This window comes from Rattus norvegicus, chromosome 16, assembly GCF_021556685.1.
Source record: "Rattus norvegicus strain SHRSP/BbbUtx chromosome 16, alternate assembly SHRSP_T2T, whole genome shotgun sequence".
NCBI lineage: Eukaryota > Metazoa > Chordata > Mammalia > Rodentia > Muridae > Rattus > Rattus norvegicus.
In genome coordinates, this window is record NC_141549.1 from 8,682,501 (window position 1) to 8,708,291 (window position 25,791).

Genomic DNA, 25,791 nt, shown 5'->3' on the forward strand with positions numbered 1-25,791 from the left:
CCCAGGGGCAGATTGTTTGAAAGAGCCCTGCCCACTCTGCCAACAGTGAGCTCTAGGGATGGGCATCAGAAGCCAGCGGCTGGGGAAGCTTCTGTTCAGCCCAGCTTCAGAGGCAGTGGAACAGGGTGTGGGCAGAGGAGAGACTGTGAATGATGACTAGAAGGTCAGAGCCTCGTGGTTCTGATGGACGGCTGTAGAGGTTACAGGGCCCACAGCATCCTGCCTGGGACTTGGGTTTCATGCAGGTCCCACTGTGCTTCTGAGAAGCGTGTTCTGCCACCTCTTCCCCATTCAAGCATCCAGGGCAGCAGCCTTGTGGGTTCCTTAAAACAGGAACTGGCCTCAGGCAGAGCAAAGGCTTTAGTTCCTAGCCAGGCTAACCCTCCCCTCCCTGAGCCTCTTCATCCCCACCTACATTTAGGCTCACACACCAGACTCCGGGGCGTCAGAAAGCCCAGCGGTTTTCTCAGCTCTTCCCTTTTCACTGGACAACAACACAGAACTTCAGTGAGTGTCTGGGAAGAGGAACCAGCAATCTCTGGTGATCCCCCAGGCCCGTGGCAGCTGAGGTTCCAGACAATTCTTTGTGAGAAAACTCAGAACTGCTCTCTGCTTCTAGCGGTGGACAGCAACAGGCTTGGTGCTGGCTTCCCTTCTCAGACAGGAGCAGAAGCAGTCTGGCTAGGATGGGGTCCTAAGGTCTGGGTTGGGTGAGTGGCCTTTCTTTGAGTGTGGATAAAGAAAAGCAGACCTTTTGCTTCTACCAAGACTCTGCCTTCAAACCGTTCCCCTGTGTGTTTGTCAGGTGTGAGGCCCAGTCTGCCGTCTCTCCAGCCTCGAGGTTCTTAGATCAGTGTTTTTCGGCAAAATTGTAGGATCTTGAAGCATTATTTGTGTCTTTTCTGCCTCCTCCCACTGCGGTATTTTCCCCCGGACTCACATTGTGTGTATAGTGGTACATTTCAATGTGTACCATCAGTTCTAAAGTTCTGCGGTTCATTTCCATTCATGTTTTAAAAGACATTTCCCTCAGACTGGGCATCTTCAGTTCTTTCAAATGCATGTTGAGGTCTAATACTTACTACATTGTCGCATTTTTAAACCTTATTTGATCCTTTTTTATAAACCACATCTCTCTATCGCTATTATTATACAATCAGCGAGACGTCGTCGAGATAGCCAGTCCCCTGCCCTGTCCTCCATTTTGCCAGTGTCTCGCTGTGTAGCACTGGCCGCTGGCTGGCCTTGAACTCACAGCGCTCTGCCTGCCTGCTGAGACTAAAGCTGTGTGTGTGCGGTGCCCAGGGGTGTCTTAATTTCTTTGAGTGTATTTACAGTGGCTGACTTGAAGGCTTTGTCTAGCAAATTTAGAGCTGGTCAAGGGTAGTTTCTGTAGATTAATTCCCGTGCATGGGAAGTAAGTTTGTTTCTTACTGTAATGGTTGCTGAAAACGAGACCTGGTAGACACAATGGCAAGTTCACAGCTTCAGCATTGCGGCTGGCTTGTGACTCCGTCTTAGCCTTCACTTCTCGCTTGGGAAAGGACACGCATGGCCGCATAGAACTCCAGGAACATGCAAAGTGCCCAGTGTATACTTCTTTCCCCAGACGATCTTAAAACTTAAAAAAAATGTATAACTCCTTTTTAAGCTTTGGCTAAGTGCTATTTTCCCCGGTTTGTATCACAGCTGTATCGTTAAAGAATTTCTTCTGATAGCCTGGCAGTGGTACACACCTTTAAACCCAGCATTTCGGAGGCAGAGGCAGGCAGATGGCTGAATTCAAGGCCAGCCTGATCTACAGAGTTCCAGGACAGTTGAGGGCTACACAGAAAAATCCTGTCTTGGAACTTACAAAAAGAAAGGAAGGAAGGAAGGAAGGAAAGGAACGAGGGAGGGAGGGAAGGAGAAAGGAAGGAAGGAAGGAAGGAAGACAGAGAGAAGGAAAGAAAGAAAGAAAGGGAAAGAAAGAAAGAAAGAAAGAAAGAAAGAAAGAAAGAAAGAAAGAAAGAAAGAAAGAAAGAAAGGAACCTGAATCATGAGATCATGAGGGCAGGGGTGTTCCTGGTTATATACAGTTGGGAACAAGTTGAAGGTCTGGCAGACACCTTCTGCAGCCTGGGTCTCTGCAGTCTGTTGCCTATAGGGCCTCTGTCCTGGAATGAGTTCCCCTGCGGTGTTGCGTGCAGCCTGTGTTGCATGCAGCCTGTTCTCCAGTCTGCTCTAGCTGAGGGCTGGTTGGGAATACGTGGGCTGCTATGCTATGTCCAAGTGGACGTCAGGAGCCGCAGCACCAACACTGCAGGGTCACGCCAGGCCATGCTGATACAGTGTCTACTCAGGGCTCTGTCACGTTGCTCAGGACTTTGGCGGTCACAGGTACAGAGTAGGCTGTGCCTGCCCCCTTGCCAGCCAGCCCAGCATATTTTGGAGGTGGGGGTGTTGGCTGTCAGGGAACATCCTTAAGTGATTAAAAAAAACGTATAAATGACCAATTTTACATGTATGGATGCTTTACCTGTATGTATGTATGTATGTATATATGTATGTATGTATGTATGTGCACTGTATGTGTATGTGCTTTGTGCCTGTGGAAGTCAGAGAATTGAGCCCATTCCCCTGCAAGCTCCATGGCGTCTCTGTCCCCTTGAGAGCAATTCTTACTTGAGACTTTCTCCAAGCCTAAGAGGACGGAGCAGGGCTTAGACCAAAGCCTCAGTTTACCCTTTGTCTCTGGCCAAGCCTACTCTCAACCATCCATCTCTTTCAGGTTCCCAATGTCCTGCCCTCTGGACCTCCGCAGCCCAAAGTGTATAGACGCAATGGTGTCATGAGGAATTCCCGTGATGCCTGCCGGTTCTCAGCAGTTCAGGCATGTTTCGGGCATGCTTCAGGCATGAGAGATGAATGGTCTCACCTGGGGAGGGGAGAGCTGCCTCCGCTGAGTGCTGGCTGTTCGAGCAGCCTATGCACCGAGCCTCCTTCCTCAGCTAGACTTCAAGGCTCTCAGAGGTGACTGCCTGAACCCCAAGGCTTGCAGCTTATCTCAGGAGTAGGACTTCCCCTCTGCCTGCCTCTAACTTCCAGCTCGTTACTGCCCCTCCAAGGCTCCAGAATAAACTTCTGGAAAGATTGCAGTTTAATAGCCCTTGTCTGTCAGGACAGTAGGCCTTTGAGGTTTCTCTGGCTACCTAATAAAATGGTGTCTGAGGAAATCTCTAGTCACCCTTCCTTCCTGTGCCCCCTCCCCCATGACCCACAGGGCAGCTTCAGAGCCTGGAAATCCCTGGAGATCCGGAGAGGTGGTGCCCAAGGGATGTCACCCAGACAGGGAGCCACACCTCCCAATAAACTCCTGGGCAGCCCCTGGGAGCACTGGGCAGCGTGGCTGGGGTCACCCTGCATCCGCCGACTCCCTGTGAGGCCCTATTGTCTGGCTGGAGCTCTGGGCGGCTGCCCTCGTTGGGGGCATTCATAAGCCGGGCTCTGAGGCCCATTCTGAAGGAGCTATTTGTAGAGTCGTCTTAAAATACTGCGGCAGTGTCGCTGAGAGCGGCTGCCCAGGATGAACAGTGAAGGCCAGAACAAAGCGCCCCTGTGCCTGTATCCATCAGGACCTCTGCTGGGGTGCCCTGCCCCCAGCCTGGGTACTCTGAGGCCAGGCCCCAGGGTCCACTGAGGGACCCTGGACTGTAGTGTGTCCCGGGCAAAACCCATGGCTGAGGGAGCCACCGGGGTGGCATGTAGCTCCAAGAGGACCACTGGGCTTCTTCACTGTCCTCAGAAGACACCTTCTCCATACCCCTGTGCTTAACCCTGACGTCAGACCCAGTTTTATCATTAGACAGTTAGCGTCCCCAGTGGTGGCCTCTTCCTTGTCTCAGCAGCCCTACCAGCATTTCCCAGAGTGCTTGCACTTACGTTCAGTGACTGGTCTCCCCCTTAGGAACTGACAAATAGGTATCCATCATTACCAAACACACTATTAGTGAGTTTTGGGCTGAGACAAGCTGAGCAAAGCTGGTGGGTGGAGCCTTTCTATGCAAATGGCTACCTCTTGAACACTCCTATGGCTCTGGCTCCCTCCTGCAGGACACTAATAGACACCTTAGGGCTGGATCCCCAGGCCTTGTGCCTTCCGGTACAGGTGATGTTTTCAGAAAACGACCTAAAGGAGTTGCTTTAGGTCCTCTGAGGACAAAATCCCGAAGCGTGTGCAGGACGGCAGTCGAGCCTCTCTCTGGCAGAAAGTGTTTGGCGGCAGGAGCTAAAGGCAGCTGTGCCAGCCAAGATGGCAGTGGGTTCTTGAGTGCATTTGTCTCTGTCAAGCCCCTGACTCACAGACACGGGCCCTACCTGGCTAGTGGTGGGTGTTGCTACACACAGGCCCTACCTGGCAGTACTTGCCTGCTGGGGCAAGGGTCAGCAAGAGTTAGACAGCAGTGGTAGTTGGGGATTCTCAACAGCAGCAGCAGCAGCAGCAGCAGCAGCAGCAGCAGCAGCAGCAGCAGCAACAGCAAGCCTATATCCATGTAAACAGAGCCTTGCCTTTGATTCTCACAGCTATGTAGAAAGGAGGTGGCTCTGGAAAGCAGGCACCATTCAGGACAGGCAGCTAAACACAGCTCACTGGCCACAGATCTCAGGCAAGGGCTGCCTTTGCTGCTGCTTCGCCATTGCTGTGGTGAGTTCCCCGACATTTAGTCCATGGTACCTGTGGGGATACGATGAGCCTTGTGTCTATCTGAGCAGTGCCTGTTCCTAGTCTGTCCCAGCCTTAAGTGACTTGTGAAGTAACTGGGAGTTTCTGTGGACCCGCCCCAAGCACTCACCCAACTTGAGATCCCTCTCTAAGCTGAACCTGGTCTCCTCAGAACATCCACATCCATGGGGCGACTGTCCCATATGAGCCTATGACCTGTGGCCCCTGTGTGACAGAGGACCTGGCATGCCAAGGCCTGGTAGGAGAGAGACTCATTGCTCTGTGCACTTTGAACAATAGGTGTTTTGTTGATAGTGTTGTTCATTTTGTCCCAAAGGTGTGCCAGAGTTCTGGACCCTTCTGACACCCTTGGTGTCAGCTGTCACTTCTGTGGTTGTCAGTGTGTAGCCCGAATCTGTGACCGTGTTTGTGTCTGTACAGTGACTGGCTAACATAGCTAGCCAGCCTCCCCTGGGCATCACTGGCCTCTGCCTTCCAAGGCTTGGGGTTGCAGACAGAGGGTCACCACAGCCATCCAGCTTTCATTTAGGCTTTGGAGAGGAGGGGGTCTGAACTCCAGTCTCCCTGTCGCTTCTCCAGCATCTTCAATCTGTTTTTTATAGATCTGGTCTAATCCAGCATATACCAGGGAGTCAGTAAAACTGTCCAGGTAATGCACACCTCTAACCCCAGTACCTGGGAGGCGAGGGCAGGCCTGCTCTAAGCTGACACATTAGAAGAGTGCATCGTGAGAGGAAGTGTACCCAGAAGCACCCTGGAGTCAGTACATTTCCTACTTCTCTGTCCCCCACAGGAGATGGGTAAAGTTGGGGGGAAGCCGCTTCTGGATAATACGGTGTTGCTGTGGTTTCTGTTGATGGAGGGACGGGTTGTGGTAACTGGTCAGCTCTGCTAGTTATGGCGAATGTGACAGAGAACCTTGGGAGTCAGGTCATGCTGAAAGGACATTTCCAAGGCCAGTCAGTACCCAGCCCCACCAATGGCTGAGACCTGAAGGGCTGGAGCGTGTCTTTCAATCCTGTGAACCTGGCTGAAGGCTCACCGCCGAATAGAATCGGATAGTCCTATTGTCGGGACAGTTTAGGCTTTTTCCTTCTGTAAAAAGTAGAAAGATAAGGCCATCCTTTAGATGACTGTGAGCCTGGCTAGTCACTCCTTAAATAACTCTAGAGGATGCCATTCATATAACCTATGATATAAACGATTGCCTCTAGAGGGAGCTATATTAGCTTACAAGGTGAATGCTAGCTTTCTGGAGTCGTACTAGGGAGCAGTACTAGATATCAGAACTCGTTGTTAAACTTGCTGGCACTAGCAAAAGGACTTCTTACTTGTCTTGTGCATCTGGCCTCCGGGCTTGAGATAGGCTATAAAATATAGACACAGAACTATTTGGTTTAAAGAGAAAGTGTGGGAAATGTGCCAAGTAAAGCCTTGGGGTCCCTCACAGCTGTGGGAGGTGGGATGTATCTGCCTTGAAGCAGGTGCAGAGAGGAAGGGCTTCGGTGAGAGACGCATGGTGGCAGTGTCAAGCCAGAGTGCAGCCTCTGCCTGCCCAGCCAGAGAGGGGCAGGCCTGGGGTCAGCTGTCTGCAGAGCTCCCTCAGGCCCCGGCCACACACTCCTCCACTGCGTGTCATGCCATTGTCCCCTGGAGTCACAACCTCTGAACCCTCCTCTCCAGCCAGCTGAACTGCCTTCCCCCCTTTAACAGTTTCTCAGCCCTCTTGGCCCATCCCCTCTCTACCTTGGGCTGCAAGAGGGGGCCAAAGTCAGGTGCTATTTAGTCTGCAATCCCCTTCCCCCACCTCAGGTTTTCTAGAAGAAACTGGCTGGGCAGGCCAGGTTTCTTCTTCCCCCAGGAGTCCAAGGCATAGGGTTGTGGGGTTTGGCTGTGGGCCTCACTAGGAGTTGACTCAATCTCCATAATAAAAGGCCGGAGTAGAGGTAGAACTTCTGGCCTTTGGTCCTGCCCCTTCCCCCTGGGTACTAAAGCTCTGTTGTCTGCTGCTTACCCTTAATTTGCCTTCTTAATCAAGGTCTCGGTCCGCAGCCTGCTTGTTTATCCCGGGTGGCCTGCTGAGGACCCCGTATGGGGTCTTGTTATTATTTTGTGTCTCCCAGATCCAGTGTCTGTCTGGGCAGCATTACTCAAATGCTGCTGTGAAGACACACATTCAATACGCCAGGATCTGACTTCAGTTCCTTAGGGTGACACGGTCCCAGGATTAGGGCCTGAGGCCAGAGTGCTGGGGACGCGCACATGGAGTCCCAGGGAGGCCTAGTGGTAGGGTTTGGTTTAAGGCTATGGTTATCAAGCTTGCTGGGCCTGTGCCCATTGTTGGGATCAATGAAGGGCAGAGGGGGTGAGGCACTTCCAGAGTTATTAACTGTTTGGTACCTGCAGTTAGAGTGGTTTTATTTACTCTCACGCATAGCGAGTGTCTAGAGACAAAATATGCAGGGCACAGTGGGGCTTGGGACCTCTCTCCTCACTCACAGGATCTCCTGCCTATCTAGGCCTCACTTGAACCTGGCCTGGAGTGAGGTCAAGGCGCATAGGCTACCTCCCATCACCACCCAGACCTTTCTGACAGGTTATTTCTCCTGCCGGTGAAATGAGCCAATTCAACCCAGATTGGAATGTATTAAAGGCAGGTTTATTGGGAAGCTGCTCTCTGGCCATTTTGCTGGTCCCAAACACCAAGGCCAGGGAAGTCACCATGGGAAGAGGGAGTGGGGTGAGGGGAAAAGAGAGAAAGGGGTGTGTGTAGGGAGAGAAAAGAAGAGGAGAGTGGAGAAGGGGAAAGAGAGGGAGAGGGAGAGAAAACACAAAATGTCTGGATTATACAAGGAAGAGCCTCTGGGGGAAGAGTAGCCCAGCCCCTCGGCTGGAAAGTTCAGGGTTGGGGAATGGGCAGGGTGTGCCAGCGAGGGACTGAGGGATGCTGGGAGAACCTGGAGGCCAGGTCTGCTTCAATTTGAACCTTAATCCCTTGTCCCCAGGGTCCAAAACCTTAGTTCTTGGACAGGTTCTGTGGTCCAGGCAAGATAGCCACCCCGCCCTGCTGTCCTGCGTACCTGCAGAATGTACTGTGCGGTTCTCAGCCCCCACACCCTCTTCCCCTACTCTGCTCAGTTCAGAGGATCAGAAGCATTTCTACCAGATCTCCCTGGGATGCCCTCTTCTCAGCTCAGGGTCCTTTCTCTGGCCGTGGGGTTCCTGGGCTTCTGTTTGAGAAGCAGTGTTCCCCGTTTCTCACTGTAACTCATACCTCTGTGCTGTAGGAGAAGGCCTGGCTTGCTGTGTGCATCGGGCATGCTCTGCAGACTACTCTGAGCCCCACTGTGGCAGCTGCCTGGCATTTCTGGATGGGCCAGCTTTCCAGAGAGGGGCAGTAAGAACGTCGGGATCACCCTCGATGGTGGATGGTTAGGGCTATGAGTATCCAATTACCCCACTGCTGACTGGACACCAAGCAGGGACCTGCCAGTCCCTGTGTGGGCCTCTCCCTTCTGCAGTCCTCTTGGGGCAGCTTCCACAAGGGGACTTGCTCCAGCGTTGATGTGGGAACTCAGATCGAGTTGAATAATCAGGGGTGTGGGTGTCTTTCTCAGTTGCCATAGGAAGTCCTTGTGGGTTCTCCTTCCTGGGGCAGCCACCTGAAATAAAGTGCTGTAGGTGGTATACAGAGGGGATCAGTGTGCATCCGAGAGGGCTCGTGGCAGCATTAGACTGAAGAGAGGACTCGGACCTTGCTTGCCCCCAGGGCCTGGGAAACTCACAGGGTCTCCTGGGCACCAGGGCCAGGGGTAGGGGTGGCAAGTAATGACAGCATGTTTACAGAGTGACTGGGTAGGGCATGCTGCAGTGAGCAGGGTGGTGGCTTGGTGGTGTGGTTGTCATGGTAGCTGCAGCCTTTAGGGGCCTGGTTAATCCTGGAGACTGACATGAATTATGTCCTTAGTACGTGACACCTTGTCCATTATATACTAAAACTTCAGTGACCACATGTAGAAGAAAATAGAGGGGCAAGAGTTCTGCAAAGGAGCTGGGCTCCCGTTCTCAGCACCTTCCTTGTGGCTCACAATTGTCTGTTAACTCCAGTTCTGTCTGGTGCCCTCTTCTGGCACCCACAGGCACTGCATGCACCATGCAGATGATACACAGACATTCGTGTAAGTAAAGCACCCACACACAGAAGATAAAAGTAAACAAATATTTTTGAAAGGAGGGGGTGGGTGGAGTGTGAAATCTAGGGAAGCTGAAGGAGAAGGGACGATAACCTGAACTGGGCTTGAATGGGTAGGAGTTGACCAGGGGAGCAGATAGGAAATGGGGCTGCTTGTGCAGAGAGAGAGGTCTTGGACTGAACGGGGCTGGAAGTGCACAGATAACCCAGGGACAAGCAGACACAGGATGACATGGGGGAGTGGATGTTGAGGCCACAGAGGTGGTCTCAGTTCGAACAGGACGTGTGTTGAAAGTCAGGGTTATGTCGAGGCCGTGTCTGAGGCTCCCGCTGGAGAGGGAAGGTCTGACTTATACTTCAGAGGTAGGTTTCCAGTTCCAGAGGTGTTGGTACCACTTCTGTAATTACTCGTGGGAGAAAGGTCACAGCCTCTCTCTCAAGGGCAACGCCACTTTCAGATTTCTTGCAGAGTCAAACATCCTCCAGCCCCAAGGAAATCCCCAGGGAGATCCTGAGGATTCTAAGATGCCCCGTTGATGGGCAGGGGGGCTCCTGGGAGTGCAGTGGCCTTTGCAAGAGCAGGGCTGGCTCAGCTTCCCCAGTACCAGCAAGGGTCTTTTACAAGGAAGAGAAAGTCTTTATATGGGAACACTTATAGTCTCTGGAGAGATCAGTCTCTCCTCCCCTGCTTCCAGATTTCTCCCTCCTTTTCCAGAACCAGCCTCGGTCTCTATGTCCTGATGTCCTTTGCTGAACCAAGCAGGCTTATCTACCGGCTGGAATCAAGTCACTCTTTAAGGCAGGTGCCAGCCTGCTTCTCACCGTGCGGGCCATCCCTGGCACCCTGAGCAATGTCACCACCTTGTGTTGTTTGGATGTCTGAAGTTAATGTATTTAAGCCCCTGGGTTCGAAAATGTGTAGGTTGAAAACATTCCCCTGAGAGATAGCTTCTGATTAGAATGAGGGTGGCCATCCCTAAATAACAGGTACTTTCCGAGTGTCGCCGTGGATTCGGTACAACAGTGGTCTAGAGAGGATGTGTGTAAGTTGAATGCAAATATGGGGTCATTTTATAAAGGGGGCTTGGAGGCTTTACAGTCTGGTATCCGTGGGCGGTCACAGAACTGGATCCCAGAAGGTAGAGAGGGCCCATCCTTCGACTCACTCAGCCAGCGAGAGTGGGGCCATCTCTGTTTTCAGATGATGGATGCATTCCCTTGGTAGGCCTACAACAACCATGTGTACAAAGCCAGAAGCCAGCTTCCAATGGAGTAAAGTCTGTAGACAGAAAGGAACATGCTATCGTTGGCCAGGAGGGCCACTCTCAGGCAGAGGCTTCCCTGCAGGGAAGGCAGAATGGCTGGCGGGCGAGCACATGGAGGGGAGGTGCTAGAGGGGCTGCACCCCTCCAGACCTGGTTCCATTCTAAGAGAATAAGGAAGCCAGTGGAGCAGCTGTGCAGGAGGACGCCTTTCTCCCTCAGCTTCTTTTCTTCTGAAGGGGCGCGTGGTGTCATGAGGAGGTTGGCAAATGAATGGCTTCTTGCTGTGTCCCTGCTCACCGAAGCCTGGGGCCCAGTGGCACAGGTTATGCTGGACAGCTTTGCCAACCTGACACAAGCTGAAGTCGTCGGAGAGGAGGGACCCTCAGTTGAGGAAGTGCTTCTATAGGATGAGGTTAGAGGCAAATCTGTAGTGGTTCTGAACCCGTGAGTCTCAGAGGTCACCTATCAGACTATCCTGCACACCAGATATTAATGTTATGTCTCATAACAGTAGCAAAATTACAGCTATGAGGCAGCCATGGAACAACTTTCTGCTTGTAGGTTACCACGACATGAGAGGCTCTATTAAAGGGTCACAGTGTTAGAAAGGGTGACAGCCACTGCTTGTAGGCCTTTTCTTAATTAGTGATCAACGTGGAGGGCTCAGCCCATGGTGGGTGGTACCCTTGGCTGGTGGTCCTGGCTTCTGTAAGAAAGCAGGCTGAGCAAGCCATGAGGAGCAAGCCAGTAAGCAGCAGCCTCCATGGCCTCTGCCTCAGCTCCTGCCTCCAGGTTCCTGCCCTGTGTGAGTTCCTGTCCTGACTTTCTTCCCTGATGAAAAGCAGTATGGAAGTGAAAGCTGAATAAACCCTTTCCCTCTCAATTTGCTTTCGGTCATGGTGTTTTATCACAGCAGTGGTAACCCTGACTAACACACAGGTCTTGAGAGAGAGGATGATGCTTTGGGAGGAGGGGGGAGTCTGGACCAACCAGCTGGCTCCTGCTTCCTTTGTCCCAGGCACCGTGTAAACATCAGCATGGTGACTTTTTTCTTGGAAAGAATCCTGTTAGGTTCAGGTCCTGGCTCTGCCCTTCCCAGAGACAGAACTCTGTCTGGCACTTTGGCTCTCTTGTTTGTGACAGCCTGAGGGGTAGGCTGAGGTAGGAGAATGGCAAGCGAGAAGCCCGGACAAGTTAGTGAGTTCAATTCCAATCCAGGTAACGGACATGAGACCCTTCTCAAAAAACTAAGACAAACCAAACCAAAAGAAAACAACAGCAAAGCAACGAACAAACAAAAAGCCTAAAAGAGGGGCTAGAGAGATGGCTCAAGGCTTGTAAGCACTGGCTGCTCTTCCAGAGGACCCAGGTTCAATTCCTAGTACCCACCACATAGCAGCTCACAACTGTCTATAATTCCAATTCTAGGGGACCTGGCACCTTCACAGTCATAGGTGCAGGCAAAACACCAATGCACATAAAATAAAAATAAGTAAATCTTAAATCAGAAATACGAAGTAAGCCGCTCGCCCCGGGCACGCAGTAAGCTCTGTGTGTGTCTAGCTTCTACCCCATGTTCCTTCATCTGCAAATCCTGCCAGAGACAGCAGCCCTCAGCCCTGTCCCTAGCACACCTCCCTGTGCTGACACAGAGGTGGATGGATGCTTGGGACTACAGCTGACTGAAGTCAGGGACCTTGCTATGGTCATGGCTAGAATGCAGGCCAGGGAGCCAGACACAGAACAACCTGCTGTGTGTGTGATTTCCACAGGGCCTCCTTCCACCTCACCCCAGCAGCTCGTTCTCTGGGGATCCCCCTCCCTGGACATTCCCAGCTTTCAGTTCCTACGAAATGCAGAAGTTCCCCAGGAGAGACAGAAGACCCCAGCTTAGCCCTCTCAGTTCACACTGCTCCTCAGCTGGTCAGAGAAGCTGCCTTCTTCTCTGTCTGCACTGTACCTGGCTGCCACCCCAGGCTTAGCCGCACTCAGTCCCCATTTCCTCACTGGTCCTTCCACTCACCTCACCATGCCTTTCTGCCTCACCAAGTATCTGAAGAGGAGCAGGCGCCTGCCCAGGGGTAAGTGGACAACCAGAATTCTAGATGCCTAGAAACCTGGAGAATCACCCTTCAAGGGCAAACGGTGTTTGCTGCCTCCAAGCAAGTAACGAGAAGTGAGGAAAGGGGGAGACCCACAGGCAGCTTCAACCTGGTGCAGGTTGGCACATGGCCAGCTATGGCTGTCCCCTGGGGATTCCGTGTGGGTGCTCTAGCTGGGTCACTGCCGGCCTCTCCACACGTCTGTCTGTCTGTCTGCAGTGGGTGCTGTGAGCATTTTGGTCACCATATCAGTGACTTAACGGTCTACTGCTCTTCTTCACCTTTTCTTCTTCCTGTGTTCTGTGTGTCCCCTCTCTATGCCGGCCTCCTCCCAGTGCTTTAAGTGGCACAATACACAGACAAAGTGACGTGGACTGTCAAGCGGCATGTGTGTCACGTGAGCAGATGTGTGTGTTTGACGCCAGTGGATGCTGTGGGACAATGAGGGCTGGCAAGGAGCATGGGTGTGGTCGGAGATGAGAAGTCAGGAACGATGCTTCAAGGTGACATTCACAGAGATATGTGAATGGAGTGAGGTCCAAGCCATGCCAGTGTCTGGAAGAGCGGCTCTCCGGGCACTGGGCCGGGGAAGGGCAGATACTACCCATGAAACAGAGACCATACTTAAGAATGGCCACAGGCGAACAAGGGCAACCAGGGACAAAGGAGCCGGAGAGGGGATCCACGCCCTGATGACGGTAGCGAGATCATGACTGTGGTGGGGGCTTCTGGGAAGGCCGACCGGTGTGTCGTGCTGCTTTCGGTCTTGGCTGGATCACTGTGACTAATGTACTGGGAATCGATTTAAGGAACCAAAGGAGAGGTGCCTGGACCCAGTGACAGTTGAGAAATGAGTGTGACCTCAGCCAGGTTGACAGTGAAAAGTGAAACCAGTTTGGACATACTTTGAAAGATAAGCCAATAGGATTTGCTGACCGGGTGGGAGATGTGAGACTTGAGAGGAGGGCGTGTTTGTTTTCAACATGGGGAACTGCAAGTGAGAGTTTCCCTCAGTCATAAAGAGGGCAAAGTCAGACCCAGGATGTGATCGGTCCATATCTGGAGAGTGATGAGTTCGGAAGTCACCAGCATACAGACAGCACTGAAACCTTGCATGATACCAGTGAGTCCCCCTGTATAAAGAAGAGGAGAGAGGAGGGTAGACAGCTCGGGGGACAAGCAAGCACTTGTTGCCCAACACTGACAACCTGAGTTCAGTCCCTGGAACTCATATGGTGGAAGAACACTGAATCTCATAAGCTGTCCTTTGACCCCCAAATACACACACACACACACACACACACACACACACACACACACACACACACTAATAATAATAATGATAATGATGATGATGATGATACAATAAAGGGGCTTATAGATGGCATAGCTTTAGAGAGCATCTGTTGTCCATGTGGAGGACCCAGGTTCTATTCCCAGCACCCAATGGCAACTTACCTTTGTCTTAGAATTACTATTGCTATGATAAAACATCATGACAAAAGGCAACTTGGGGACGACGAAAGGATTTATTTCTTTGGCTTGCTCTTCATGACCATGGTCCCATCAGTGAGGAGAGTCAGGGAGGAGCTCAAGGCAGGGCCCTGGAGGCAGGAGCTGAAGCAGAGACCACAGAGGGGTGCTGCCTACTGGCTTGCTCCTCACGGCTTGCTCAGCTTCTTTTTTTAAATACAACGGAGGACCACTTGCCTGCAGGGTAGCTCGCCCATCCTCATGAGCTGGCCCCTTCATACCCATTGCTAAGGCAATCTGAATGGATTTAGCAGTAAACTAAACTTTTTAAATGGGATAAAAATGTTCATAAACGATAGGGAAGTCACAGCAGTAACAGCTGCAGACACACAGTGAGTGAACCCACGGTTACATTTGGCCCTCCCTCTGCTTGCTTCACTGTGCGTCCAGTGGCTTCCGAGTGTGTAAGATGCTCTTAATGATTGTCCTTCCTGTTGTGTCAGTGGGGACTGTGTGTGACTGGGAAGGTTAAGGCCTCCTACATGTGTCCCATGTCACGGGGCCCCTTCCAGGCAGCGCTGGGATGGTCACTTCTGAACACAAAGCAAGAGAGACCAACTTACTCGCTATGGAGATAACATTGTCTGACATGTGTGTGTTTGAAGCCGTGTTGTCAGGATAGCGGACATTAGTACTGAAGGGCCTTTGAGCTGGGAGTTGAAAACAAAGTGGACTGTGCATATGCTTTAGTTGACTGCCTGAAGGGAGTTTTCCGGCTGTGACATAGGAAAGGGATGCACCAATCGATGGAGCCCACTGGCCTCCACAGGTAGAGACAACACAACTGAGAGTCTGGGAGATGAGAGCTTGCAGGGTGCTGTAGGAAAAGATGAAACAGATGTGCGGGGACAACGCATGCATGGGATCCTCCCTGTGTACCTGTCACCACAAGCATTTGAGGTAGTCAAGTCCACCTCAACACAGGATAGATTGGTGCCTGTTCCCATCTGTCAGACTGGAAAACCACACAACGCTGACACACTGGGTGGGACCAGGAACCCTGGAGATCCACCTAGGAAACTCCAGTCATGAACCTGACTTTATCTCAGAGGGAGATTCGAGAGTATTTATAGGAATATACCCCCCGACCCCAGCACCCAACCATTGAAAATCCACAGTGCCTGGCCCCTACTCAACCATCAGGAATGTGAAGCGGCAGGAAGGTAAAACCCGGAGGGAGAGGAAAAGTCAATCAACTGGAAACAACCCAGAAACGACACACATTTTAAGGTCAACAGACTGAGACATTAGAACAGCTGTTATTCATTTTGTTTTTCTTTGGTTAATAGTTAAATTCAGTGTATCCTAAGAGTTCGGTGGAGACACGAGATACATATAAATAATAATGTGGAAAGCCCAAATTGTATTTCTGAGGGCAAGCCTTCAATGTACAAGTAGCCCATGTGAATGATCAGGGGCCATGAAAGGTTGGTGAGCTTAAAGCGCTAGAAATTGTGTGCTTGCTATTATTTCAGAGGTTTGTTTGCTTGGGAGACAGGCTCTCACTGCCCGAAATTTTGTAGACCTGAGCAGCTTCATGCCTGTGAACCCCCTGCCTCAGCCTTCAGAGTGCTGGGATTACAGGTGTGTACCACCATGCCTTTGTAGTTATTTTCTCCCGGTACTGTGACAAGTCACCATGAAATTGGTGGCTTACGTGACAGTTTGATTTGTGTGGTGTCTGTGGTTCTGGAGGTTACAAGTCTGGTTTAAGTCAAGGAGTCACAGAGCCGTGCCTTGGGGAGGCTGAAGGGGAGAGACCAGCTTCTCACCCTCCGCTACATGATGCCAGACTCCTGGGCTTCTGACCTTCCTGTATCTTCCGGGCCAGCCACCGTGATTGATCAGGTCATGTTTTGTGTGTCAATTTAGTAAACATTATTCACAAGAAGCAGGAGGAAACCACATGGCAGCACGTGACGGTTTAATGACTCAAAGGCAGTTAAGTAGAGATAGAAAACAAGGGTGCTGGCAAGCCAGTGTGCGGGGCAGGTGAGTGGCGGTACAGCGACTTCCTGGAAACGGGTAGAGGGAAGGTCTTACTCCGTGAGAGATTGGCTATCAGAGACAAAACCATGACTCCATCCCACTGTAAAGATTCAGAGCTAGTCACCAATAGCTGCATAGGACAAGGGATGCCAGAGGAAGGGTGACAGGCAAAGGTGACAGTGTCACTTGAGACCTGGATTCTACAGAGAGGCGCACGTACACACTTGTCCTTCTCTTATAACTTAAAGCAAAAGGTGCTGGCTGGTTGTGTGGAGACAGGGCAGTGTGCAGTGGGATACGCAGTGTTGTTGAACAGCAAGTTGTGAAGCAGACATAGCAGGAAAGTCAGGAAAGACAGTGCTGGAAATAATCCTGGAAAGCCCCACAGGCATGTCCAACCTTTTGCCGCTACGATGTGCTGTCGTCATCTACAAATGTATTGATCCATACTCACAGCTTGCCCCGGACATTCACATGGGCCAAGTGCCTGCAAGTGAGGCAGTCTTCTTCAGTGTAGACAGTGGTCATTAAAGATGCATACACTGGAGTCTCACAAGGGATCGCTGCTATGTGGTGGGAGAAGGGGAGAGAGGGCTTTGCTAATCAGTAACATAAGATAGAATGGACACTACACCCAGACGCTACTGCTGGTGTCAAGAAGCGCTTGCCGACGGACAGGAGCCTGGTATATCTGTCCCCCTGAGAATCTCGGCCAGACCTGACCAATCCAGATGCGGATGCTCACAGCCGATCATTGGACTGAGCATAGGGAGCCGAGTGGAAGAGTTAGGAGAAGGAAGGGAGGAGCAGAAGGGGATGGCAACTCCACAGGAAAAACATCAACCAACCAGATCCACCCGCCCCCCAGAACTCCCAGGGACTAAATCACCAACCACAGAATACACACGGGGGGGACCCATGGCTCCAGCTGTCTGTAGCAGAGGATGGCCTTGTCTGGCATCAATGGGAGGGGAGGCTCGATGCCCCAGCACAGGGAGATGCTATGGTGGTGAGTCGGGAGTGGGTGGGTGGGTGGGTGAGGGAGCACCCTCATATAGGCAGGAGGAGGGAGGATCAATGGGAGGTTTGTGGAGGGACAAATTTGCAATGTAAATAAGTAAAATAACCAATAAAAAGGAGAGATAGAATGGATTGCTCACAGCTATTCCACAGGACCCAAGCTTGGTCCACTTACAAGTTGGACCACTTACAAATTGCTATAACTCCAGCTCCATGGAATCCACCTTCTTCTGGCCTCTAAGGGAACCTGTATTCATGTTTATACATACACAGACAGACAGACAGACAGACAGACAGACACATGCACACACACTTGCACATCACACAGACATCACAAGAACCACAGATCGGTATCCGTCGTGAAGAAAGAAAAAGATATCAATAAAATATAAAATTAGCAAGGAGAAAATGTTCCAGGAGTGTAAGGCTGGTTTAGCATTTGACTATCCATCAGTGTGCTGTATGGTTCTCACTCCTGGGAATGATGTGAGTGCAGGCTGTGCCAGTTTCCTTGTCTGTCTGTAAGGTAGGCAGGGTGGGCTGGCGGTATAGATAGCTCAGGTGTAATGTAGTGAGAGGTCCAGGCCCTTCGCGATGACCTCAGTTTTACTTATTCTTATTTTTAAGTGATTTGTGTTTTTGTCTACATGCGTGTCTGTGTGAGGGTGGTGTATTCTGGAGTTACAGACAGTGTGATGTAACTGTGTGGGTGCTGGGAATCGTACCTGGGTCCTCAGGAGGGGCGGGCAGGATTCCTCACCACTGAGCCATCTCTTCAGTCCCTCACAATATACTTGTAACAGCACTGGCTTCCGTCCTTGTGAAGATGGGCAGAGAGGGTGGTGGTGCTCAGCAGAACTATTCTGGAACTGTCCAGTGTCCAGGAAACATCTGTTACCATCCGGGCTCCTCACCTGGGCCCTAGTCCAGCAAGGGACAATCCAGGGTTACCAATGCTCTCTGCCTACCTTCTCCTGTCCACTGGGAACAGGATTATCTCTGGGATTCATTCTCAGCATAAAGTCCTGGTTGGGATCCTAAATAAGTAAGAATGCTTTGGGGATGTGGAACGTGGGGAAATCATTCTTTAAAAAATCCCTTAAATTGCCCAGAAAGCCCAACATCATAGTTTTTAGAACACTGGGGCAATGAACTCACTTGCAGAGGGCAACCTGGGAGCCGGCAAAGTGGCTGCCTGAGGAGTCGCCCCGTTTGAGCGAGCTCTGATCCCCTTCTCCCACCTTTTAGTATAGCCTCAAGCAGAGGACTCCTGAGCTCAGGTGTAGCATCCAGCCAATGTAACCTTGGTACTTGCAAAGAATCCGGTGTGTGTGGCGCTCAGCTCCACTAAGGGTAGAGCACACGGTGAGTATCTCACACACAGGCGTGGGTAACTCTGATCTCAGCAAAACACAGCGGAACTGCAGCGGGGACTGAACATCTCCCAGTTGCCCTAGAATCCGCGTGTTCCCCTAGTAGTGTCCTGTGGTGCTTTTAATGATTTCTGTTTTGATGCGGTGACAAATAAACACATAAAAAAACAATCGACAGGTGAGCAAGGGAGAAAAGAAACACCAGAAAGCACCCTCGGGTGAAAAGAGTCTGGATGCGAACCGGAAGCAAGGGCTGAGCTCCTGCATTGGAACCCGGAAGTAAGTAAGCCTTGTCTCTCTGTCTTGCAGGCGGTGCTGCAGAGCGGGAGAAGGTGCCAGCCAATCCTGAGGCGCTCCTGCTCATGGCCAGCTCCCAGCGTGATATGGAGGACTGGGTGCAGGCCATCCGCCGAGTCATCTGGGCCCCGCTGGGCGGAGGTACTTCCCGTAGCTCGCATGCCCACCCTGTAGAACCCTTGTCTACAGGTAATCTTGTCCTCCTGCCCCACACCCACAAGTTCTCTTCCACTTGGGACTTGCTGGGTACATCCTGCATGTCTGATGGCAGCCTGGTCCTTCTGTTACTGTTCTTGAAGTCATGCCTCCCGCCTAGTGCTAAGCCCCTTGGCAGGGGACTCCAGTATCCTAATAGAGGCCTGTGGCCTTTGCTTGCTTGTCTCCTTGCTTCTGGACACCCTGCTGAATGTTGTGTCTTCTCACAGGGTGCAGGTGGATCACACACTGCCCCGTGCTCATATCCGATGTGTCTGTCTTCCCCCTTCCCTTTTCCTAGGTCTCCCTGACACACTGAAACCCAACCCTGGCAGCCATGCCCACTTCTTGTCCTTGATCAGCTGTTTACTTAATGCTCATTCAAAACATTCTGTGACTAGTACCGGATCCCTGGTCTATGCTGGGCACTCTGGAATTCAGTGGTGAGCAAAGCACCACCTTGCTGTGTCCCGGGCAGCTATAGACAAATACACACATGGGAAGGTGCTTAAAAGTGATAGCTGCAAGGGGGCAAAGGACTGGTGATGTGAAGAGGAGGAGAGCGGGAGGGCCTGGGGAGAGGTGCTGTGCAGTGAGGCATGAAAGGCAGTGTTCAGACTTCACTGTGAATGCAGTGGAGCCCCAGGTACAATTGTAAGCAGGAGACGGATGGTACTTGACTTAGATTGATCTTGTTGGATTGTGTTTCAAGACAGGGTCTCTCTGAGTAGCTTTGGCTGTCCCGAAACTCGCTCTGTAGACCGTGCCGGCCTCAAACTTAGAGATCCGCCTGCCTCTGACTCCTGAGCGCTGGGATTAAGGGCACACACCATCACCTGGATTGACTTAGATTGAAAGTCTTTTAGACATCATATAAGGAGTGGGCTGCAAAGACAAGAGTGGCCGTGGCAGACTGAGACAGGATGACGCAAACAGTGATGCGGGAGATGGCTGGGGTAGCCAGCTACAGAAGCTTCTGGGCTTTGCCCAGGCCTAGTCCTAGAGGAAAGAAGGGAGTACTCACTGCAGACAAGTGGCTGTCTTTATCAGTTGCTGTTTGTCTGAAGTCCTCCTCAGAGTGTTCTTGATAGTGTCCCCATGCTGGGGTAAGGGGAAGGAGGGCCCAAGTCCCTGCTGACCATGGAGGCCCAGAGTCTTCCAGCAGGGTTGTTCTAGCAATGGTGTGAACTTCCTCTCTCCCCATAGCATCTGTCAGGCAGGAACAGATCCTCACTTTTGGAAGTTCCAAGCCCTTATCAGGATCTGGCAAATGTTGTGCTCTCTGCCCCTTACCTCACCCGTCCTCCTCCTTTGTTGCTGGATATATCCTGCTTGATCTCCTTCACCAAGCTGCCAAGCCCTGGAGAGAAGAGCAAGTGTGATGCTCGAAGCTAAGATTGTTCTCTGGGGCCTCAGGGGGGAAGCCTCATGATGGCAGCTGGCTTGACCCTCAGACCATTTAGTCGCCCAGGAAGACCAGAACCACCCAGAAGACAGCCTCTGTAGCCACAAAGGACCTCCTCTTGTGCCAGGACATCGAAAGCGAAGCCAAGGAACAGAGCAGACACCTTGCATTTGGTCTGCGGCCCATAAGAGGTTGTGAAAATCAGAGGGGAACTTACAGAAAGGAAAAAGAAATAATCAGTAGTGCGTAGGCCAAAGGATGTGCATGTGTAAGGGTCAGTCAGGAGCCTGGAAAGAGGAGAGTGAATTAAGAAGTCCCATCATAGCGATCCCAACTCAGGTAGGCAGAAGGAGATGAGCCGGTAGGAAATGATCATGGCTTGAATGGCTTTGCAAAGAAGCCATCCTCAGCCTGTGAGCACGGTGAGCGGGCTTTAGCTTGCTGGTCACCAAAGACTTGTGAACTCACCACCCGTTACATCTACGTGTCTCCCAAATCTTGCATGTATCAGCGGGGAAGTTGCTTGAGGGTATCTGGTATACACAGGAACCAGCATACCCCTGGGAGGCAGGTCCCATGCAGACATATGTGCACAGTTCTTCTAGGAGAGTTGGGCCCAGCAGGGTTTCACAGCCCCATACTTACGGCATTCTCAGACTAACACAAGCGCCTAGCTACATTACCAGTAAGTAACTTACTCATTCTTACAGTGGGACACTGTGTAGTGGGATGGCGGAAGCCACCACATTAGACTACCAAACTGTGGAACTGAAGGAGCCAATCAACAGGTAGCATGCCGTGACCCCTTCCTAGTGAACTGAATGATACCGCCAAGGGGGTGATAGCATTTATGTGGTTAGGGAGCAAAGATGCAAAGAAAACCCAAAATGAATGCCTCAAAAGGATAAGAAGGAAAGAAGAGAGAGGGGTTAATCCCTAGCTCAAGTAAGAAACCATATGTGGCAGCGGCGGTAGCAGTGATTGCACACTCCTAATTTCAACTTTCAACATTAAGGATGCAGAGACAGGATTTCCTCAGGCTTACTGGTCAGCCCACTTACTGGTCACCACCACCACCACCACCACCACCACCACCACCACACACACACACACACACACACACACACACACACACACACACATACACTCTGAGTGTTTGGAAAAAACAAAGCAGGTGTTTTGAGTTTTGGGAACGAGCCTTGTGAGGGAGAAATTCTCTTTTTGTTTTCGAACCTGTGTATTTTCTACTTTACTTTTCCTTATTGTAAAATATACTCGACCCCGGTGCATATGTTAATCGCCTTTGAGGGCAGCTCAGCGGCATTCCACCCTTTCAGTGCTGTGTGGCCACAACCACTATTCAATTCCAGAACTTTATCTTCCCAAAGTGAAACCCTGCGTCCATCAGACAAATTTCCCACTTCCTCCTTCCTCCTGCCAACTTTTGGCAACTTCATCCTGCTTGATAATTCCCCGAGTGTGCCTACTCCAGGTATCTTGGGTAAGTGTATAGGGTGTGCATGTATAAGTACGGGTGCTTGAGTGGTCCAGAAGAGTGCCAGATCGCTTGAAACTAGTTACAGGCAGTTGTGAATTGTCCGATGTGGGTACTGGGAACTTAATTCAGATTGTCTGCAAGAACAGCACACACTCCTAACCGCTGTACCATCTCGCCAGCGGCAGAACCTCAATCTCTCTCTCCCCGCTCTTCAGAATAATACTCCATTAAGTGCCCCTACCTCCAATTTGTTTATTTACTTATTCAATTCATTCATTCATTCATCAGTTCCACCTTTTGGGTTTCGCATAGTGCTGCGAAAGTTACTTTTTATTAAGACCAAAATACTTGACAGAAACAAGGGAGAAAGCTTCGTTTCAGGTCTTGGTCCCCAGAGTTTCAGTTCATCTTGGAGGGAGGGCATGGTGGATTGACGGCTGTGGAGCCTGTGCTAGAGGTTCCTCATCTAGGCACAGAGCAGGAAACAGGCTTTGAGGCATAACTCGGGAACCTACAGGTGGGGAAACTGGGGTTCAGAGAGGGAGAAACGGGTTGGGGATTTAGCTCAGTGGTAGAGCGCTTGCCTAGGAAGCGCAAGGCCCTGGGTTCGGTCCCCAGCACCGGAAAAAAAAAAAAAAAAAGAAAGAACCAGAGAGGGGGAAACTAGTGGGCACCTACCTACCCACCCTAGGATGAGTAGGTGGGTACCCTCACCCTTCTGACCTTCATAGTAACCTGAGGAGAGAAACTGAACACTTTGGATTGGACACACTCTTGGATGGAGGACTTTAGCCCCACTCTTAGCTTCAGGGTCTAGACTAAGAGTCTCAGTGTCCCACAGCCAAAAATCAATGGGAGCATGGGCTGCCCCCAGGGACCCAGGGAAGGAGAATATGGCCCTAACCTTTATACTTCCTGGGCTGACGTGTCTCGTCTCTTCTCTTATGGTTCAAGCATCCTGGGTCCCTTGGTAGTCTGTGACTGCCTGTCCACCCTTAACGAGCTTATACTCTACTAAGCCTGTTAAAGACCCTGTGCTGGTATTGGAAAGTTAGTGTCCCCATGCAGATCTTACGTAGAAGCATTCTTGGCTCTCCGGAACTCCGAGGTGGCCACAGTCTATAGTCTCTCCCTTGGGCTCCTGGCAGCATTGATCAGCTCTCCGCTCTGTGGTTGTCTCTGCTTATCCCTTCCTTCTCTACGCTAACCTGTTCAGCTGTCCCTTCAGTCGTCCGTGCCACCTGCCAGACTGACTGCCGTAGCTTTGTAAGAACAGCGCTCAGCACTGGAGGATTGTAGGGGAACTGTGTGCCCACATGGGTCAGGGTTACTCGGGTCGAGGTGTCCCCTTACAACAGGGTGTGATTCTGTTTTTGTTTTTGAACCTGTGTATTTTCTACTTTCCTTTCCTTTATTGTAAAATATACTCAACCGCGAATGTGTATGTTAACCTCTATCGGCATGGTGTGTAGGGGGCGTATGACTGTAGGATGGGCTGAGAGGTTGCAGCAAAACAGGGCAGCAGAGGGAGGACTTGTCTTCCAGCCAACTCCCAGCCCTCACAGCCTGCTTATACACCCCAAGAAGGAGTATTTAGAGCATTCCTTGGGCCCACTACATCCAGCTTCTAGCACCAACCACAGGCATTGAGCCTTATGTTTTAGACCAATCATGGCTTGGCTGTTAGTCACAGTTTTCTCTCCACGGGGTGGGGGTGGGGTGGGAAGTGCACCCCGTCTGGCCAAGGTGGAAATGGTTTCTGAAAGTTCCTGGTTGCAAAATCCACCTCACACTGTCTCAGACAGCTCTGGGTGGGGCTGGGCCTTCGGGGGCCGGGAGAGCCAGCTGTAGCTTATGGCTTAGTTGGCTACGACTCATGGAGTGTTCACGGCAGCCAGCACCTGGCGCTGGCATGACGGTAGTTGCTCTGGCGTGTGACCTACAGTCCTCTTGATCAAGGCAGCGAGGACAGCACAAGAGCCCAGCGGCTGCCAGTTACTCAAATTCCTGGTTCCTGGTGTCTTTGCTTCCGTACAGGGAAATGGACATCAGAGGGACCGCTTAAGTCCGAGCCAAAGAACTTAGCATTAGTGCCAGCTGTTAACCTGCTGGGCGCCCAGGGAGAGGCGGGTCCCCCTTGCCTCTTAGGAGCTTTTGCTTCTGTTTTGCTAACAGCCACCACAGTTGTAGTAGTGGGTGTGAAGTGGTGTCTCATTGTTAAACAAAGTGTCACAAGAGGGCCATAGCCAAGCAGGAAGATATCCAGTGGAAACCTGCCAGACCCCAGCCTTATCCCTGGCAGAGGTAGGAACACTGATGAAGGCTAGAGGGAGCTCTGACTGGGGAGGTACACGTCTCCCCCCGCCCCATCCCCGCACCCTCCGCACCCCAGGATATGGGCTTCTACTTGGAGAGATGAAGAGACAAGCAGTGGAGAGTCCTAAGGCAGGGATTGTGATGACCTGACCTTCAGTGTTGAGGGGACCTCTGACAGGCACAAGGGGGAGAACCACAACCTGTTTGAGTATCCCTGCAGGAGTGCAGCTCTCCTGTGGGTCTGGCTGGTGAACTGAGCAGGCTGCAACTCTGTCCGGAAACTAGGAGTGATGAGATCTCCAGGGTGTGAGTGTAAGGAGGGGGTGTGCAAGCGTCGACTCCGGGAGTCGGGCTGAGCTACCTGCAAGGACAGAGGCTAGTGGCAGTGAAAGTAGAGACAGTGTGGAGCAGGCTGAGGGACTGTGAGAGTGTGGCTCCGTCTACACACCTTTGGGTCTGAACTCTCTGTGAGTCTGCATAAGCAGCGGAGGTAGGATTCAGAGGGCTGGGGACCACTTCTCCCCAGCACCGTTTGCTCCAGATCTGTCTCAATGGGAGACTCAAGAACACAGTCTTATTTTCAGGTCCAGTGAATGTCAACCTGGCAAGTCTGATCCTGAGCCCGGGCTTCTGTCTTGAAACTGGTTCTGGTGCTGTCTGCCCATTCGAGTGAGACAGGAAGGTTAGGGTGCCAGGGGGAGACTCCCCCACAGGCCTGGAATCCTGGTCAGTCTGATATAAGGCAGGTGGGGCATCCGCAGGGTTTAGGGACAGGTTCACAGTGTCCTTGGGTCTCCTTTCTGGCAGTTCTGAAGGCCTTTTCCCTAAAAGAGCTCCAGGAGCCTGTGATCTGGGGGTCCCCAAGTCAGGGGAGACAGGTGGCAGCCCCTGCTCCAGGCTCAGCAGAGCCAGGACATTAGGGCTGTCTGCCAGGACAACCAAGGCCACAGTAACTGCTTTATCTGGGAGCTCCCCACTACACACAACTGGCTCCAGGCTCTCTCTCTCTCTCTCTCTCTCTCTCTCTCTCTCCCTCTCTCTCCCTCCCTCTCTCTCTCTCTCTCTCTCTCTCTCTCTCTCTCTCCTCCCCCTCTCTCTGCTTCCCACCATCCTGACTTCCATTCCTCCCCATTGGGCAGTGCAGCCTTATGGACCTGCCTCCCCTCACTGGGCTCCGTGGAGCTCAGTACTTCTGCATACAGTTCAGAGATGCCCAGCCAAGCCGACTAGCCCACCTGCTACCGGCACGCTCACGGAAGGCAACCATCCTTGTGGTCTCAGCTTTTTCAGCCCTGCTTCCCCAAGGGTGCTCCTAAGCCAGTAGACTAGAGCTCAGGGAGGCAGAGCTGGCGAGAACCAATCAGCAGAAGGCAGCTGCAAACCTCCACTTACCCGGGACTTTCCTAGGCCTCGAGGTCTAACTCGGGGACCTACAGCTGGGGAAACTGGGGTTCAGAGAGGGGGAAACTAATGGGTACCTACCTACCCACCCTAGGATGAGTAGGTGGGTACCCTCACCCTTCTGACCTTCGTAGTAACCTGAGGAGAGAAACTGAACACTTTGGATTGGACACACTCTTGGATGGAGGACTTTAGCCCCACTCTTAGCTTCAGGGTCTAGACTAAGAGTCTCAGTGTCCCACAGCCAAAAATTAATGGGAGCATGGGCTGCCCCCAGGGACCCAGGGAAGGAGAATATGGCCCTAACCTTTATACTTCCTGGGCTGACGTGTCTCGTCTCCTCTTCTCTTATGGTTCAAGCATCCTGGGTCCCTTGGTAGTCTGTGACTGCCTGTCCACCCTTAACGAGCTTGTACCTTCTAAGCTTCTCTGGCAGTCACAGGTTCCAGGAGGAGACGTGGACATCAGAATGCCCCATCTGA

At 51.7% G+C, this 25,791-nt stretch overlaps 1 protein-coding gene across 11 annotated transcripts in view; it reads left to right on the top strand.

Moving 5' to 3' along the window:
• Arhgap22 (Rho GTPase activating protein 22) overlaps positions 1–25,791 on the top strand; it is a 157,500-nt gene that overhangs the window by 112,241 nt on the left and 19,468 nt on the right. For 4 of the 11 annotated variants that reach the window (NM_001436722.1, NM_001436723.1, NM_001436724.1 and 1 more), the window contains 1 exon segment: positions 18,507–18,635. In NM_001436722.1, the coding sequence (NP_001423651.1) occupies positions 18,507–18,635 (129 nt within the window). 11 annotated transcript variants of the gene reach the window in all.